This window comes from Numenius arquata, chromosome 1 (genome assembly GCF_964106895.1).
Source record: "Numenius arquata chromosome 1, bNumArq3.hap1.1, whole genome shotgun sequence".
NCBI classification, from domain to species: Eukaryota; Metazoa; Chordata; class Aves; order Charadriiformes; family Scolopacidae; genus Numenius; species Numenius arquata.
In genome coordinates, this window is record NC_133576.1 from 139627496 (window position 1) to 139642938 (window position 15443).

A 15443-nucleotide genomic window follows, 5' to 3' on the forward strand; every position below is an offset into this window, starting at 1 on the left:
GGTTGGAAGGGACCTTTCAGACCATCGAGTCCAACCATCAGCCCAACACAGACAAACCCACCACTAACCCATGTCCCTCAGCACCACATCTGCCCAGCTTTTAAACACCTCCAGGGATGGCGACTCCACTACTGCCCCGGGCAGCCCATTCCAAGGCTTGACAACCCTTTTGGTGCAGAAATTTTTCCTCATATCCATCCTAAACCTCCCCTGGTGCAACTTGAGGCCGTTTCCTCTTGTCCCATCGCCTGTTCCTTGGGAGAAGAGACAGACCCCCCCTGGCTACACCCTCCCTTCAGGGAGTTGGAGAGAGCGAGAAGGTCTCCCCTCAGCCTCCTTTTCTCCAGGCTCAACACCCCCAGCTCCCTCAGCTGTTCCTCACAAGACTTGTGCTCCAGACCCCTCACCAGCTCCATTGCCCTTCTCTGGACACGCTCCGGCCCCTCAAGGTCTTTCCTGTCATGAGGGGCCCAAAACTGGACCCAGCCCTCGAGGTGGGGCCTCACCAGTGCCCAATCCAGGGGGATGGTCACTGCCACAGTCCTGCTGGCCACACTGTTTCTGATACAGGCCAGGATGCTGGTGGCCTTCTTGGCCACCTGGGCACACTGCTGGCTCATATTCAGCCCCTGTCGACCAACACCTCCAGGTCCTTTTCCACCGGGCAGCTCCAGCCACTCTTCCCCAGGCCTGTAGCCCTTCAGGGAAGCCTGGATTTCAAGCGGATAGATTCCCCAACCCACACGGTTCACCCATCCTTGTGCTCCTACAGGGAGATGGTGGAAATAGTTGGCAATGGGACTGGCCCTTCAGCAGCAGTCCAGGCTTTAGAATAGAATAAAGCAGCCATGTAACCACAACCTCGTTCTTGCTGGCAAAGCATGAAAGCAAAGAAACTTTTAAGAAGACATTTTCGAATACATTATCAAAAAATGTAAAGGCATACGAAGTTCTTTTGGAAGGCAGGCCTTGCAATAAGGTTGAAGGTAAAGCAACTATCACCTAACAGGTTTTAGAAGTCTATAGCATACAAATACACTACAGAAATACCAAGTTGAATTAAAACGTGGATCATACAGAGATCTTTACAACTTTGGAGACACCTTCACACACACAAAAGGAAAGCATGCCCATGTCCTGGCAAATTATGGGCAATTTAAGACTACTACTTGTGATTTATTTACTACCACCAATCAAATAAGGCAATCTTTATAACCAAATATATGAAAATTGCCAACACCTCTGATAAATTCAGCCATTCATAACCCAGTTGGCTCCCGGAAAAAAAAAAAAAAAAAAAATGAACTTGCTGCCTAAAAGCAGCCAGGTGTGGATGGAGAGAAGAACTTCTAGCCATAGAGAAACCCTGAAGGATTTCTGGTTCGCGGCAACAAAGCCTCCATTTACCTTTCGGGGAGGGAGAAAAACCTCTTTCTCCATCACAGTGGCAGAAAGACAATCTTTTTATAGGAATGCCAGCACAGATCTACCACATGAAAGGATATGGCAGCTTTAGTGAGCTACAAAAGATAAACATATGTCATGCCTAAAACCCAGCCAGTGATCCTAAAAGCATCCTGAATCACTTGTTCCACAAATTCCCCAGTCACCAAGTATGAAGAAATGTAACACGAAGAGCCAAATAGAGATTATAAACACAGAAAGAAATGTATTTTTAAACCTATTTGCTAACACATTTCAAAACACATTTTTTTATTATAGTGTTGTCAAGTCATGAAAAGATACTTCAGCTTTACTGCTACCAAGCTCCCACAGAGAAGAGAAACACGACACAGTCTGTAAGACTGCAATGGATATTTGATGATTGTTTTAATAGATATTCGAATTTTACGCTGTGTCAAAAGTCATCCAGCTCCCAGGAAACCTTTCCACTCAACTGTGGGCACACAGTTCTGTCAAGTCCCGGGTATGGGAGCACAAGCAAAACGTGTTGCCTTTTATTCCCAGCCTCCAGGACCTCAATCTACATCCTCGCACACAAAATGCTATATATTATCACTCAAAAAGAAGACATATTTTAGATTTAATTCAACATGGTGGGTTTGTTTATGTACAGCCCTCAAGGAGATGAAGTATCTGCAGAGGGGCCGGAGAAAAAGGTGGTTACACCGATATGCCTCAACCCTGACCGAGAAGAATCCCGTTTGGAATAAACAGTAGCTCAGCCTTCGTCCTCTCCAAACGACATAGTTTAAGCCTTCAAACTACAAACATTTAAAGCAGCACTCAGTTTTGCATAAAGATATCAAAGCTATTGGAATGGCAAGCATGCTTATGATCTGGTGGGCTGCCAAAAATCATCTGCTGGTGTGCTAGACAATAGATGTATTCTGCTAGAATGCATAAGAGAACTTTCTGATCTTTTCCTTGCAGTTTTAGTTTTATACAAAACTGAACCAAAATGATATTAAAAAAAACAATGAAGAGCTTTAAATCCGATACAAATACTATGGTTTTTTAAGTATTGCATACGTGATTTAAATGCTTGCATTTATATGCTAACAAATACTGTCTTTATTTGTAATAATTTGACATTTTACAATATGCATTCTTAATCACTCACTTGCAAACCATGTATTCAGAGTTTCTTGTTGCTACTGCAACAGTTAAGTTTGTAGAATTCAAAGCAGCATAAAACAAAAGCACAAAGTTGTACCCTTGCAGTCCCTGAAAGCTCCAGCAGTGCTACGAAAGGCCCCGAAGTCTCGATAAACAAACAGCATTCAGTTAAAATTTAATACTTTCGGTTAACAGCAGGGTGCTTTCTATAAAAATAATTCTTCATTCCAGAGACAAAAAAGATCCTGTGTGTGGTTCCAGCGAGCATTGCTTTCTGGAACACTCCGGAATCACGGTGGCTGCATATCCTGAATACAGTCATAAAGACACAAGTAATGGGGATGACGAGGTTGTCACCCAACTTCTCACACCAGTGTCACACACTGACCATGCACCATCAAAATTACCCAGTCTCCAAAGCCCAGCTCCTCCTTCACAGCTAAACTCAATTAAAAGGCCTCTGCATCTCAATCTGAGATTTTCTTTCTTTTCCAGCCAATGTTTTTAAGCAAAAATTCCCTTCTTCTCTCTTACTATCTGATATTTGAACAAATCGTTGACACGACGGAGCTGTCATATCCTATCACATCATTCCACGTTTAAAGAATGTTTAATCCTTAAATCCAACGCGGTGATTCTGCAAGCACAGATTGCTTGCAACAAGAACACCGAACGGAGACTATGTACGTATAGTGACCGTGTTAGTGAATTAAATACATTAAACACAGTTCCTTAATCCATAACATTAAAATTTACAAATTAAATTAACTGCAGAAATTCAATTACATTGAAGAAAAATATTCTAAGCCGGCATTTTCACATGTTTTCCTGTTTTTGTATCCACAGGCTAATAACGCTTATGACATCTTTCAGCAGAACACAGAGAGAAGTAATTATAAGCTCCTGAAAAATAGGAAATGCTAACAAAACCTGGGCTAGAGCAGCTGTACCTGGTCTAGATGTTCTAAAAATAAGCTTCTATCTAGGGGGAAAAAATTCCTTGGATCAGTCTGTTACTTATTACTCAGCATTTGCCAGTTAAACACTGCACAGCCGCTAATTTCAATCTAAGGAAATGAATGCTGTGATCTTTCCCAGACAAAAAAAGTGTTTCAACACCCGCGGAAGAAAAACAGGGGAGAGAAGGCTCAAGCCTCGACATCCTGATTTATGAAGAGAGGACGCTGTGAGAGCGAGACAAAACAGTACGTCATCCGTCAAAGTTGCCACAGTTGCATTTTATATACAAATATAAAGTAAGAAATCTCATTTAAATAATTAGCAAGTAGACTATACGCTGCCAAAAAAAGAGCTGGACAGCAGCGAACTCACTGCTGAATATTTTACAGAAGGAACCATCCTACAAATTGATCCTCTCCAAATGGAATGATTAATCCTCCATATAATGCCAGGTATCCACTACCACCGTATTTTGTTAAAAGCAAACTTTTAACTTCAAGAAAAGCAATCCCGTTAGGCAAAATGAATAATAAAACCCCCACAACTGATGTCATGTAGATTTTCCCTATTGATCTTAACCTGTGCAGAGTTTTAAACTACAAATGCAAATACCTTCTTACAAGTTTCTGGTTAAAAATACAATCTATTTAAAAGCGCTGTTCAAAGCTATCTCTATGAGACATAAATCACCAGTGGTTTTAAAATATTTTAATAATTTTAGCAGCCTCTTATAACTGCTAAATCAAAGTCTCAGTCTATTATATGGAGAAATATTGCTGAAAAGACCAATGCTTTTTGTATGTTGTTTGTGACTTTTTTTTTTTTAACATTTCCCCCATTGAAGAGAAGAAAAAATGGTTTGCATTGTGTTAGCTCCAGTTATAATTTCCAGCTGTGTCAAAACTTTAACAGCCTAAAAGCAGGAAATCCAAAGAGGAAATTCCATCGTCAGTTCCTGAAGTTTTGTAACTCAAATGTTCTTCCAAAAACTGGATCTTAAAGGAATTTTGGTAGCATTTTCTGTAACCTTACCTGATATCTTCAAGTAGCTCACATTCTGCCTGATGCTTGGCCTGAAGTTTTGTCATCTGCTCAACCTGAATGTTTTTTAGCTCTTGTGTAACTTTCACCTACAAAAAAAAAAAAAAACAAAAAAAAAACAAAACCACAGACCACATATATTTTCTGTAGAGTTTAAATCAAATTCAACAAGAAAAAAACCCAACAATTCATGTCCTTCATCTGTTTCGAAATTGCACACCGCAGTGGAAAATTCAAACCCAGAACTAAGAGGGCAGTTTAACCCTACGCAACATTCGTAAAGGCTGATTTCAATAAGTGCTGTCACCCCAAGCAGGCTTACACTGCAAGCGACAAAAATCCCATGCTTACGCCCAACTATTAACAAAAGTGCAATTTTACTTCAAAACCTGAGAGGGTAACTTGTGTGCAACAAGAGAGCAACTAAAAAAGAAAAAGCAGGCCACAGAGGAAAAAATATTAACTTACAGTGTATACATTTAGCACCCCAGTGCAAATCACACAATTCAGAAATTCGTTAAACTGTCCTACAATTGTTGTCACTTAAAGAGAGCTTAAACATCATGTTGGTTTTGATTGTGCCTCAGATCAAAAGAGCCCTCTATAAAAAGGCTTCAGGTCGTCAGCCTTGCGTTTTTAGTAGTGGTGTAATTTTCCTTTGAGCCTTGTGATCATGAAGCTAAAAATCTGAATACTTTGGGAAGCTACCCGCTAACTGGCAGGTAGCACCATTGGCACAGGTACCAGGAATGATTTGATTTTGGAAGGAAACCTCGGGGTCGTTTTGTTCTTGTTTTTATAAAGCAAGAGGTCTTGGCATTTAAGCCCTCTAGTGATCGCAGGGAATCCATGTATCGGCCTTAAAAATGATCACCAGCGTATCTGAAGACATTATGCATTCATGAGGCCAGAAATGCCAAACAGTTACTGTAATGGGGGAGAAGAGATGAAAAATTCAGAGAGGAAGAAGACACAGATCTCCCTCTTCTTCCCTAAGCCAGGCAAAAAACCCAAAATAAATCTAAATCTCAATCAGCTAGCGAAAGCCTCCTCGATTTTAACACTGAAAACAATCCCCCAGCAACAAGCACCCTTTAATCACAACATTATATAAAGACAAGTTTTTCATATGATAAAAAAAATAAAAATCACATGTATGTCCCTGACTTTAAGTAGAAAAAGCGTATATTTTTAATATGAACTTTCAGCATTTTTGTTTTTATTTGTGTATGAAAAAAAAAACCCACCCTACTTAAAATAAATAAACCCACACAAGATGACCCAATGCGATGGAAATAATCTCAAATGAAACAATATAGGCAAAGAATGACAAACACGTAATATAAATAAGCCGCCAAATGCAAACTAAAATAGAAATAAGAATTGTTTAACAAAAGCAGAGTCCAGCCGCAAAACAAGAGGTCGAGAGGCAGGAACCAACCAAGGAGAGACCTCCACTGCAGCTGCCTGCCAGGGCTACTGGGAAGCTCGGGGGGATGACAAGAGATTTCTGTTTACGCTCCCCCCTCAGTCCTCCTCCCCTCCCAGTCTCTCCCAGTCACTATTATCCAGTTCACGCACAGCAAACCCCTGCAATCTCCTCTCCTCCCCGAGAAATCTCCACATCGCGTAGGAAATCTCAAGCACCTACGGCGAGCTCCGGCAATCAGCCTGTAAACGATTAGAGCCCAAACCGCCTCATCGGGCGGCATCGATAAGAATATACAACACGTACAAATCTCAGAACCACAAAAGTCCCTTCCACGGTGCCTGTAAAGGAGAACCCTAAAGGAGAACCCCCTCCATCCCGAGCCCCGCTTCGCCGTCTCCACCTCCCCCTTTCTCTCCCCACACACCGAGCGTGGCACCCAACCCTCAAAATAATTAACCAATAAATCTCCATGTATCGGTACTTATACGTAGCTCAAGACCCCACTACAGCTCAAGTCTCCCAGATAAGGACCTGCCTACACAGGCACACTAGGAACAGCTTTTTTTTTTTTTTTTTTACCAAATCTACATTCCTTCTTACGACTCTTCCCACACCAGCTCCCCCTCCCCTAATGCAAAGCACCCCCTATTTCCCATGGACCGCATGGACACACACATACACACACACACAAAAAAAAAAAAAAAGCCTCCCCGCTGCATTTGCAGATCGTTCCCATCACACAGATGTTGCACATTTTTGGCTGCCCCTCTTCGCCCGCGCTCCTGATACGTGCCGGGATAGCCTGCATCCTTCCATCAACTCCAGACATGACCTTCTGCTCCAACGACAACCAACCCATCGCCCTTGGCGTCAACCCACCGTGGTACCCGAACGCAGCTGAGCCCTCTCCCCCCCCCCCCCAAAATACACCCCACAACCCGTAGAGTCTCAACACCCCCAGGCAGCCAAGCCCTCTGCAGTCATTGACCCCCCCCTTCCAGCCCTTCCCAGCCATCGCTCTCCTTCATCTGGAGAACCTCTAGTGGCCATGGGGGTGGCCCAGTCACCCCAACACCCAAACAGCCCCCCCCCCCCCCCACCTCTTCCCCCTCCAGCCCTGTCCTACCTTCAGACATCATCTCCCACACCTGACCCATCCCACCCCACCACCCCTGGCCCCCCAGGTCCAGTTCCCAACACCCACCCCCGCCCCCCCCACCCCCCCCGACATTCCCCCCCCCCCTCACCCACCTTGCTGGGCCACCCTTAGGACCCCATCTCCCCCAATTCCCCCCACCCGCACCCCCTTCCCTCCTCACACTTGCTCTCCCTCTCCCTAAACCTGCCTCCACCACCCCACAGCCAACCTGCTGCACCCCCCCCACACACACACAGCCAGCCCCTCACACCCAGCCCCCCCCCCCTCACATCCAACCCCCCCTCAGCCTTCCCCACACTCCCCCCCCCCCCCCCCATAACCCACCCCTCAGGCCCCACCACCCTGCCCCATTCCAACCAGCCCCCCCACCCCCACCCAAACAGCCCCCCCACCCTCCACACACAGCCTTTATGGAAGGGGGGGGGGGGGGGGGGGTTGGTAAGGCTCTCACCTTCCTCGGCGGGGGCTGCATGGTGCTGCGCTGGGTCTCCACATCAATTCCCTCCCCCCCGCAGCAGGCTGCGGCCCCCGCTGCAGGAGGAGGAGAAGGAGGAGGAGGAGGAGGAGGAGGAGGAGGAGGAGCGGGCAGCGACCGTCTGCCTCCCGGTTCGGGGCGAGTCCCGGTCGGCGGGAGGAGCGGGAGTGGATGAGGGGAAAGGAGGGGGGGGGGGGGGGAGTTGGAGAGGGAGGGGTATGGAAGGGTAAGGCCGGGGGGGGGGGGGGGGGGAGGCCGCCTCTTCCTCACGGGCAGCGGGCGGGCGGGCGCCGTGCAGCGTCCCCGAGTCCCGGCCCTGGGGAGCGGGGAGGGAAAGGAGGCAGGCGGGAGGGGGGGGGGGGGGAGGAAAGGCGGGGACGGGGCTGAAGGAGGAGGGGGAGGAAAGAGAAGAAGGAAAAAAAAAATAAATAAAAAAGGGGAAAAATAAATAAATAATTCAAAAAAAAAAAAAAAAAAAATAAAAAGAAAAGGCGTCGGCGCAGCGCGGCTCGGGAGCGCCCCGCTGAGGGGACGCGCGCCCCGCGCCAACGGCCAGGCCTCCCAGCCGGCCAGAGCGGCCACCATAGAGCGGCGGCGCGGCGGGGAGAGAGCGGCGCCGCCGCCACGCCCTCCCTCCCTCACGCAGCGCCGCCCAGCGCCGCTAGGGGGCGCCCTAGGCGGGGCGGGGTGGGGGGGGGCGAGGGAGAGGGGAAGGCGGGCGCGGAGGGGGTGTTGGGGGGGGGGCAGAGGGTGTGCATAGGGAGACGGGGGGTACACAAGTGGGTGCGGGGGGTGCAGAGCGGGGCGCGGAGGCGGGGGGGGGGGCGGGCGCAGGGAGTGCAGGGCGTGCAAAGGGAGGTGGGGGGGGTGTGCACACGGGGTACACAAGGAGGGTGCGGGGGGGGGGGACACAGGGAGTGCGAGGGGGACACCGGGGATGCGGGGGGGGGGGCGCAGGAGGAGTGCCGGGAGGGTGCACAGGGGGGTGCGGAGGGGCAGAAGGGTGTGCAGGGAGTCCACAGGGAGGGTTCGGGTGGGCACAGGGGGTGCACAAGCGTGTGCACGGGGGGGTGCAAGGGCGTGCACACGGGGTACACGAGGAGGGTGCGGGGGGGACACAGGAGCCGCGGGGGGGGCCCAGGAGGTGTGTCGGGGGGACACAAGGGCTGCAGGGAGTCCACAAGGAGGGTCCGGGTGGGCACAGGGAGGGTGCAAGGGTGTGCACACGGGGGGCACAAGGGTGTGCGGGGGGGGGGTGACACAGGGAGTGCGAGGGGAACACCGGGGATGCGGGGGGGGGACAAGGGGGGTGCATAGGGGGCGTGCCGGGGGGAGGGGCACAAGGGGTGCAGGGTGTCCACAGGGGCGTTTCGGGTGGGCACAGGGGGATACAAGGGGGGGTGCAATTGTGTGCACACGGGGTGCACAAGGAGGGTGCGGGGGGGACACCGAGGATGCTGCGGGACGCGCAAGGGGTGCACAGAGGACGTGCCGGGGGGGGCCACAAGGGGTGCAGGGAGTCCACAGGGAGGGTTCGGATGAGCACAGGTAGTGCACGGGGGGGTGCAAGGGGGTACACAAGGAGGGTGCGGGGGGGACACCGGGCATGCGGGGTGGAGGGGGGGGCCAGGGGGGTGCGGAGGGGCACAAGGGTGTGCAGGGAGTCCACAGGGAGGGTTCGGGTGGGCACAGGGGTTGCACAAGGGTGTGCACGGGGGGGTGCAAGGGCGTGCATACGGGGTACACAAGGAGGGTGCGGGGGGTACACAAGGAGGGTGCGGGGGGGACACAGGAGGTGTGCCGGGGGGACACAAGGGGTGCAGGGAATCCACAAGGAGGGTTCGGGTGGGCACAGGGAGGGTGCAAGGGTGTGCACGTGGGGTACACAAAGATGATGCGGGGGGGCACAGGGGGTGCGAAGGGGTGCAGGGAGGGTGCAGGGGATGCACAAGGGGGGAGCGTAAGGAGTGCACGGGAGTGCACAAGGGAGTACATGGGGGTTGCACGGGGGATGCGCAGGGGTGTGCACACGAGGGTGCGGGGGGCGTGCACAGAAGGGTGCACAGGGGGTGCGAGGGTGTGCACGGAGCGTGCAGGGGTGGGCACAGGGGGTGTGCAGGGAGCGAGCAGAGGGTGCACAAGCGGGTGCAGGCGTGTGCCCACCCTGCGCACAAGGGGTGCACGGGGCAGGGGGGCACAGGTGCACAGGGGGGCACCGGGGGGCAGGGGTGTGCAAAAAAGATGCGGAGGGAGGTGCAAGGGTTTGCACAGGGCGTGCACAAGAGGGTGCAAGGGTGTGCACAGGGGTGCAGGGTGTGCACGGGGGATGCAGAGCATGCAAGGGAGGTGCGGGGTGTGCATACGGGGGTGCAAGGGGGTGCATAGAGGGGTGTAGGGTGTGCATTTGTGGGCACGGGGAGGTTCATAGAGGGGTGCAGGGTGTGCACAGGGGGGTGTGTATGGGGGGTGCACACAGGGGTGCATGGGGGTGTGCATATGATGGGTACAGGGGGTGCATAGAGGGGTGCAGAGTGCACGGGGGTGTGCAAATGGGGGTACAGAGAGGTGCGTATGGAGGTGCAGGGGGGTGCATAGAGGGGTGTAGGGTGTGCATTTGGGGGTGCATAGGTGCAGGGTATGCACGGGGGTGTGCATATGGGGGGGCACAGGGGGGTGCATAGAGGGGTGCAGTGTCTGCACGGGGGGGTGCATATAGGGGTCATGGGGGTGCAGAGCGGGGTGCAGGGTATGCACAGGTGTGCATTTGGGGGTACAGAGGGGTCCATAGGGGGGTGCATAGAGGGGTGCACAGCAGGGTGCTCAGAGGGGTGCCCAGGGACCCCCCAGCGCAGTTGCACAGGGCCACCAACAGCACAAGTCCACTGCAGGATCCAGCCGCACAGATTGGGGTGCAGGACACAACCCGTGCCACCCAGGAGGTGCTCCCCAGCACCGTGCAGGTGGGGTGTGCCGGAGGAAGAACAGCCATCACCTTCCTTCCAGCGCTTTTTCCAACCAAAGTTGGGGCAGGACTCGAGCTGGGGTTCAACCATATCATAGAATCATAGAATGGTTAGAGTTGGAAGGGACCTTAAAGATCTTCGAGTTCCAACCCCCCTGCCATGGGCAGGGACACCTCCACTAGAGCAGGTTGCTCAAAGCCCCATCCAGCCTGGCCTTGAACACTTCCAGGGATGGGGCAGCCACAGCTTCCCTGGGCAACCTCTTCCAGTGCTTCACCACCCTCACAGGAAAGAATTTCCTCCTAATATCTCATCTAAATCTCCCCTCTTCCAATTTAAAACCGTTACCCCTTGTCCTGTCACTCCATCTCCTGACAAAGAGTCCCTCTCCGGCTCTCCTGGAGGCTCCCTTCAGATATTGGAAGGCTGCTGTGAGGTCTCCCCGGAGCCTTCTCTTCTCCAGGCTGAACAACCCCAGCTCTCTCAGCCTGTCAAATGAGGGACTGTCACCCCCAGCCCCTGGGGACAGTGGTTGTACCGGTGTGTTGATGCTGACACCCGTGTCCACTTACCGCCACCGCACCAGGAGCACAACACCCGAAAAGCCTTTCGCAGGAGGTTGCTTTTAATCAAAGGAGCATAAAAGGATGCTGAGCCCTTGAGCGGTGCAGACACGGGTGAGATGCAGGAGAGCCCAGGAGGCAGCGACGATGTTCCCCGCCGTGCAATGTCACGTTTCGCTGGCTGTGAATTAAAAACCCCTCATCAGACATGCTTTTTTTTTAAAAAAAAAAAAAAATTCCCCCCCCCACCCCCCCGCCCAGTATTTAGGTTGCTTGGCTTAGCTTATTCGATTTGCTGCGATGAAATCGTTGAAATATTAACGTGCGTTTGGATGTTTCCTTTAAGCGAATTACCAGGGCAGTTTGCAGAGCGTAAGGCAATTCTCATAATTGCATTTTCCCAAGTGCTCCAGCGTTGCTGCTGCTGCTGCTGCTCCGGCGCCGGCTCCTTTATTATTGATGAACTGCTTTACTCCAGCTCCCAGAAAATGACCCCTCGCCTTTAAAGATGCTTTAACCATCTTTAACACTTTAAAAAAAAAAAAAAAACACTAAAAAAATAAAACTAAAATGCAACTTGACTTCTCCTTTCTCCTCCAGCTATTAGTTTATTTAGTGCTGCTAATTAGTCTAACCCCTTCTCCCCGGGAAACCTTCTCTAAATGATTAGTGGGACGTGGTGCATCAACGGATGCTGTGAAAATATGTTGCATCTCTCTCTTTGAGCTGCACGACCTGCAGACCCTGAAGGTGTTCGTGCAAGACCATGTCCTGTGGCCGGTAGCAAGTTTAAGTGCATCCCAAAAATTTCTTACCCCCCACGTATAGTTGGGAAAGTGCTTTGGGAAGATCAAAGCATCGAGTGCAATCGTTATTTAATATATATATTGCAGCTCCTCCATGTGGCGTGGTGCTCAAAGCCAGGGCGAGCAGATGTGATGGGATGCTCTTAGGGGGAAACGCAGAGGATGTTTCCTTCAAGCAGGAAGGTGGAAAAATGGGTTGGAAAAAAGCATTTTGCTGGGTTAGGAAAAATTATGTGGTGCTCCAGAAGCCAGGGCTTGCAGGGAGAGTGGGTTTTTGCAGGTAAAGTCTTCAGTCAATGGCGCAACGTGCAACGATCTGCTTCCCCAGCAATAAAATCATCACACCGAACCAATGTGAGATGCAACCTCTGCCAAGCTCCTGGTGTTTTAACTCATGGCCCCAAAACCGAGTCATCCTGCAGAAGTTTGGCGTCTCACGCTTTGTTCCTCCAACCGTCCCAAAGGAGTTTCCTCCTAAAATACACAGAATCACACAGAATCACAGAATGATATGAGGTTGGAAGGGACCTCTGGAGATCATCCAGTCCAACCCCCTGCCAGAGCAGGTCCACCCAGAGCAGGTTGCACAGGAACGTGTCCAGGTGGGGTTTGGAATGTCTCCAGAGAAGGAGACTCCACCACCTCTCTGGGCAGCCTCTTCCAGGGATCTGCCACCTTCACAGGAAAGAAGTTCCTCCTCAGGTTTGGATGGAACTTCCTATGTTCAAATTTGTGCCCATTTCCTCTTGTCCTGTCCCTGGGCACCACTGAAAAAAGCCTGGCCCCATCCTCCTGACACCCACCCTTTAAGTATTTATAGGTGTTGATCAGATCCCCCCTCAGTCTTCTCTTCTCCAGACTAAAAAGACCCAAGTCCCTCAGCCTCTCCTCGTAAGAGAGATGCTCCAGGCCCCTCATCATCTTTGTAGCCCTCTGCTGTCCCCTCTCCAGCAGTTGCCTGTCCTTCTTGAACTGGGGAGCCCAGAACTGGTCCCAGTGCTCCAGCTGTGGCCTCCCCAGGGCAGAGCAGAGGGGGAGGATGACCTCCCTTGACCTGCTGGCCACACTCTTCCTGATGCCCCCCAGGGTGCCATTGGCCTTCTTGGTCACAAGGGCACATTGCTGGCTCATGGTCATGCTGTTGTCCACCAGGACTCCCAGGTCTTTCTCCTCAGAGCTGCTCTCCAGCAGGTCACCCCCAACCTGTCCTGGTGCAGGGGGTTATTCCTCCCCAGGTGCAGCACCCTACACTTGCCCTTGTTGAAGTTCATCAGGTTACCTCCAAGTTACATCTGTGCATGCAACGCTTTGCTCTTGTAGGTGGAAATCATCCACAGGCTTTTGCATGCAGAACTGAGAAGCTGTGTAGGTACCACAGCTACACACATGTGCATCATCCTCCCCTGCCGTGCACAGCAGTAGGTTTTCCACCATTTTCTTGTATTCTTCCATAAACATCTTCATTTTATATCTTTGACCACCGATTCCCTGAAGCCTGGCCCATGGGGCGCTGCAGGTTCAACGCGGGTCCCGGGGGAGTTTGCATCTTTGGGGATAAATCATGATGGAGCTGCCTCTTGTAGCTGCCCATGGCACTCACACGTCTTTCTAACACTGCAAATAATCACAACTGGGGAAAAAAAGACATGATATAAAGAAGATGACCAAAACTTAAATAGTATAAGTGCCTAAGTGCAGTATGTTTTATAAAAAATACTTGTTTTCACAGCATAAATTGAGTTCAAGCTGCATATTCTGAGCCAGGCTGGGAGGAGAATGGCTGGAGAGCAGCCCTGAGGAGAAGCAGCCCTCGGGAGTGCTCGTGGATGAGAAGCTCAACATGAGCCGGCAACGTGCGCTGGCAGCCCAGAAAGCCAACCCCATCCTGGGCTGCATCCCCAGCAGCGTGGCCAGCAGGGCGAGGGGGGGGATTCTGCCCCTCTGCTCCGCTCTGGGGAGACCCCACCTGGAGCACTGTGTCCAGCTCTGGAGTCCTCAACACAAGAAGGACATGGACCTGTTGGAGCGGGGCCAGAGGAGACCATGAAGATGCTGTGAGGTCTGTAGCCCCTCTGCTGTGAGGACAGGCTGAGAGAGTTAAGGGGGGGTTCAGCTAGAGAACAGAAGGCTCCGGGGAGACCTTCGAGCCCCTTCCAGTCCCTCAAGGGGCTCCAGGAAAGCTGGGGAGGGACTCTTGATCGGGGAGGGGAGCCATAGGAGGAGGGGGAAGGGTTTGGCACTGAAAGAGGGGAGACTGAGATGAGATGTGGGGAAGAACTTCTTTGCTGTGAGGGTGGTGAGAGCCTGGCCCAGGTTGCCCCGAGAAGCTGTGGCTGCCCCATCCCTGGAGGGGTTCAACCAGCATCCAGGCTGGACGGGGCTTTGAGCAACCTGGTCTGGTGGGAGGTGTCCCTGCCCATGGCTGGGGGTTGGAACTAAGTGATCATTAAGGTCCCTTCCAACTCTAACCATTAAATGATTCTATGATTCTATGGTTTCTTGTTCATGATCACACGGGTCCACATCTTCAGGTCTTAAAACAAACATAAGCAGGACTTGAAGGCAGCTGACTATCCTGCAAGCCCCAGTGATTCTGCCCAGAGAGGTGGTGGAGTCTCCTTCTCTGGAGACATTCAAACCCCACCTGGACACGTTCCTGTGCAACCTGCTCTGGGTGGACCTGCTTTGGCAGGGGGTTGGACTAGATGATCTCCAGAGGTCCCTTCCAACCCCATATCATTCTGTGATTCTGTGATTACAGACAAGCCCAGCTGAATCTGAACATCACAACTGAAGCTAATGTGTTGTGTTTTTTTTTTTCCTTCCTGAAGTTATATATGCCAAGAAAGTTCCTGACCAGATGTTGGAGATATCATAATTACTCCTCTACTGGGCTGGCTTGGTGGCCCGCATCCCAATCAACCTCCATCTGCTACATCCACCCGCTAATACAGCTGCGCCAGATGTTACTTGCGTGTGTTCCAACCTTCCTTGCTGCTGGAAAATAACCTCTTGGTTGCAGCAGCTCAACCGACAATGGACCCATAAGAGCAAAAGGGCATTTCTGCTGCCTTTTTGGTGCGTCACAGGAAGGTTTGCACCCAGCTAACGGAGCTCGGTGCTTTTCTGCCCACCAGAAAGAGAGACCCACTGATGGGCTTCTAGAGGTTGGAGGAATTGTAGGGTTATTAATAACGCGGGGCATATTCAGAAGCCATTGCATCGATGTGCCGTGTCTAAGTCTGAGCTAAATTTTAATTTTAGTGGAGTTTATTTGCTTTGCATTGATAGCAAGTAGTTAAGGCCGTAGAGCTCGAGGGGGTTCAGCCTCTAATATTCACCAAGATAAGCGGAACAGTCCACACAGGAGGTTTGTTACGGGCTTCGTTCTCCAGGCTCTCCAGAAGAAACAAGTGTATTCACAATTTAAAACCCAAACAATAAAATAAATGCATCCACTGCTA

The 15443-nt window shown here is 51.2% G+C and overlaps 1 protein-coding gene across 1 annotated transcript in view; it reads right to left on the minus strand.

Moving 5' to 3' along the window:
- The window catches only part of FCHSD2 (FCH and double SH3 domains 2), a 210679-nt gene extending 202909 nt beyond the window's left edge, over nt 1-7770 (minus strand). The window contains exons 1-2 of the mRNA XM_074145762.1: nt 7624-7770; nt 4573-4670 (exon numbers count right to left, since the gene is read on the minus strand). Of these exons, the coding sequence (XP_074001863.1) occupies nt 4573-4670; nt 7624-7644 (119 nt within the window). The 5' untranslated portion in view covers nt 7645-7770. The remainder of the gene's footprint in view (nt 1-4572; nt 4671-7623) is intronic.
- Between the last annotated feature and the right edge of the window lie 7673 nt (nt 7771-15443).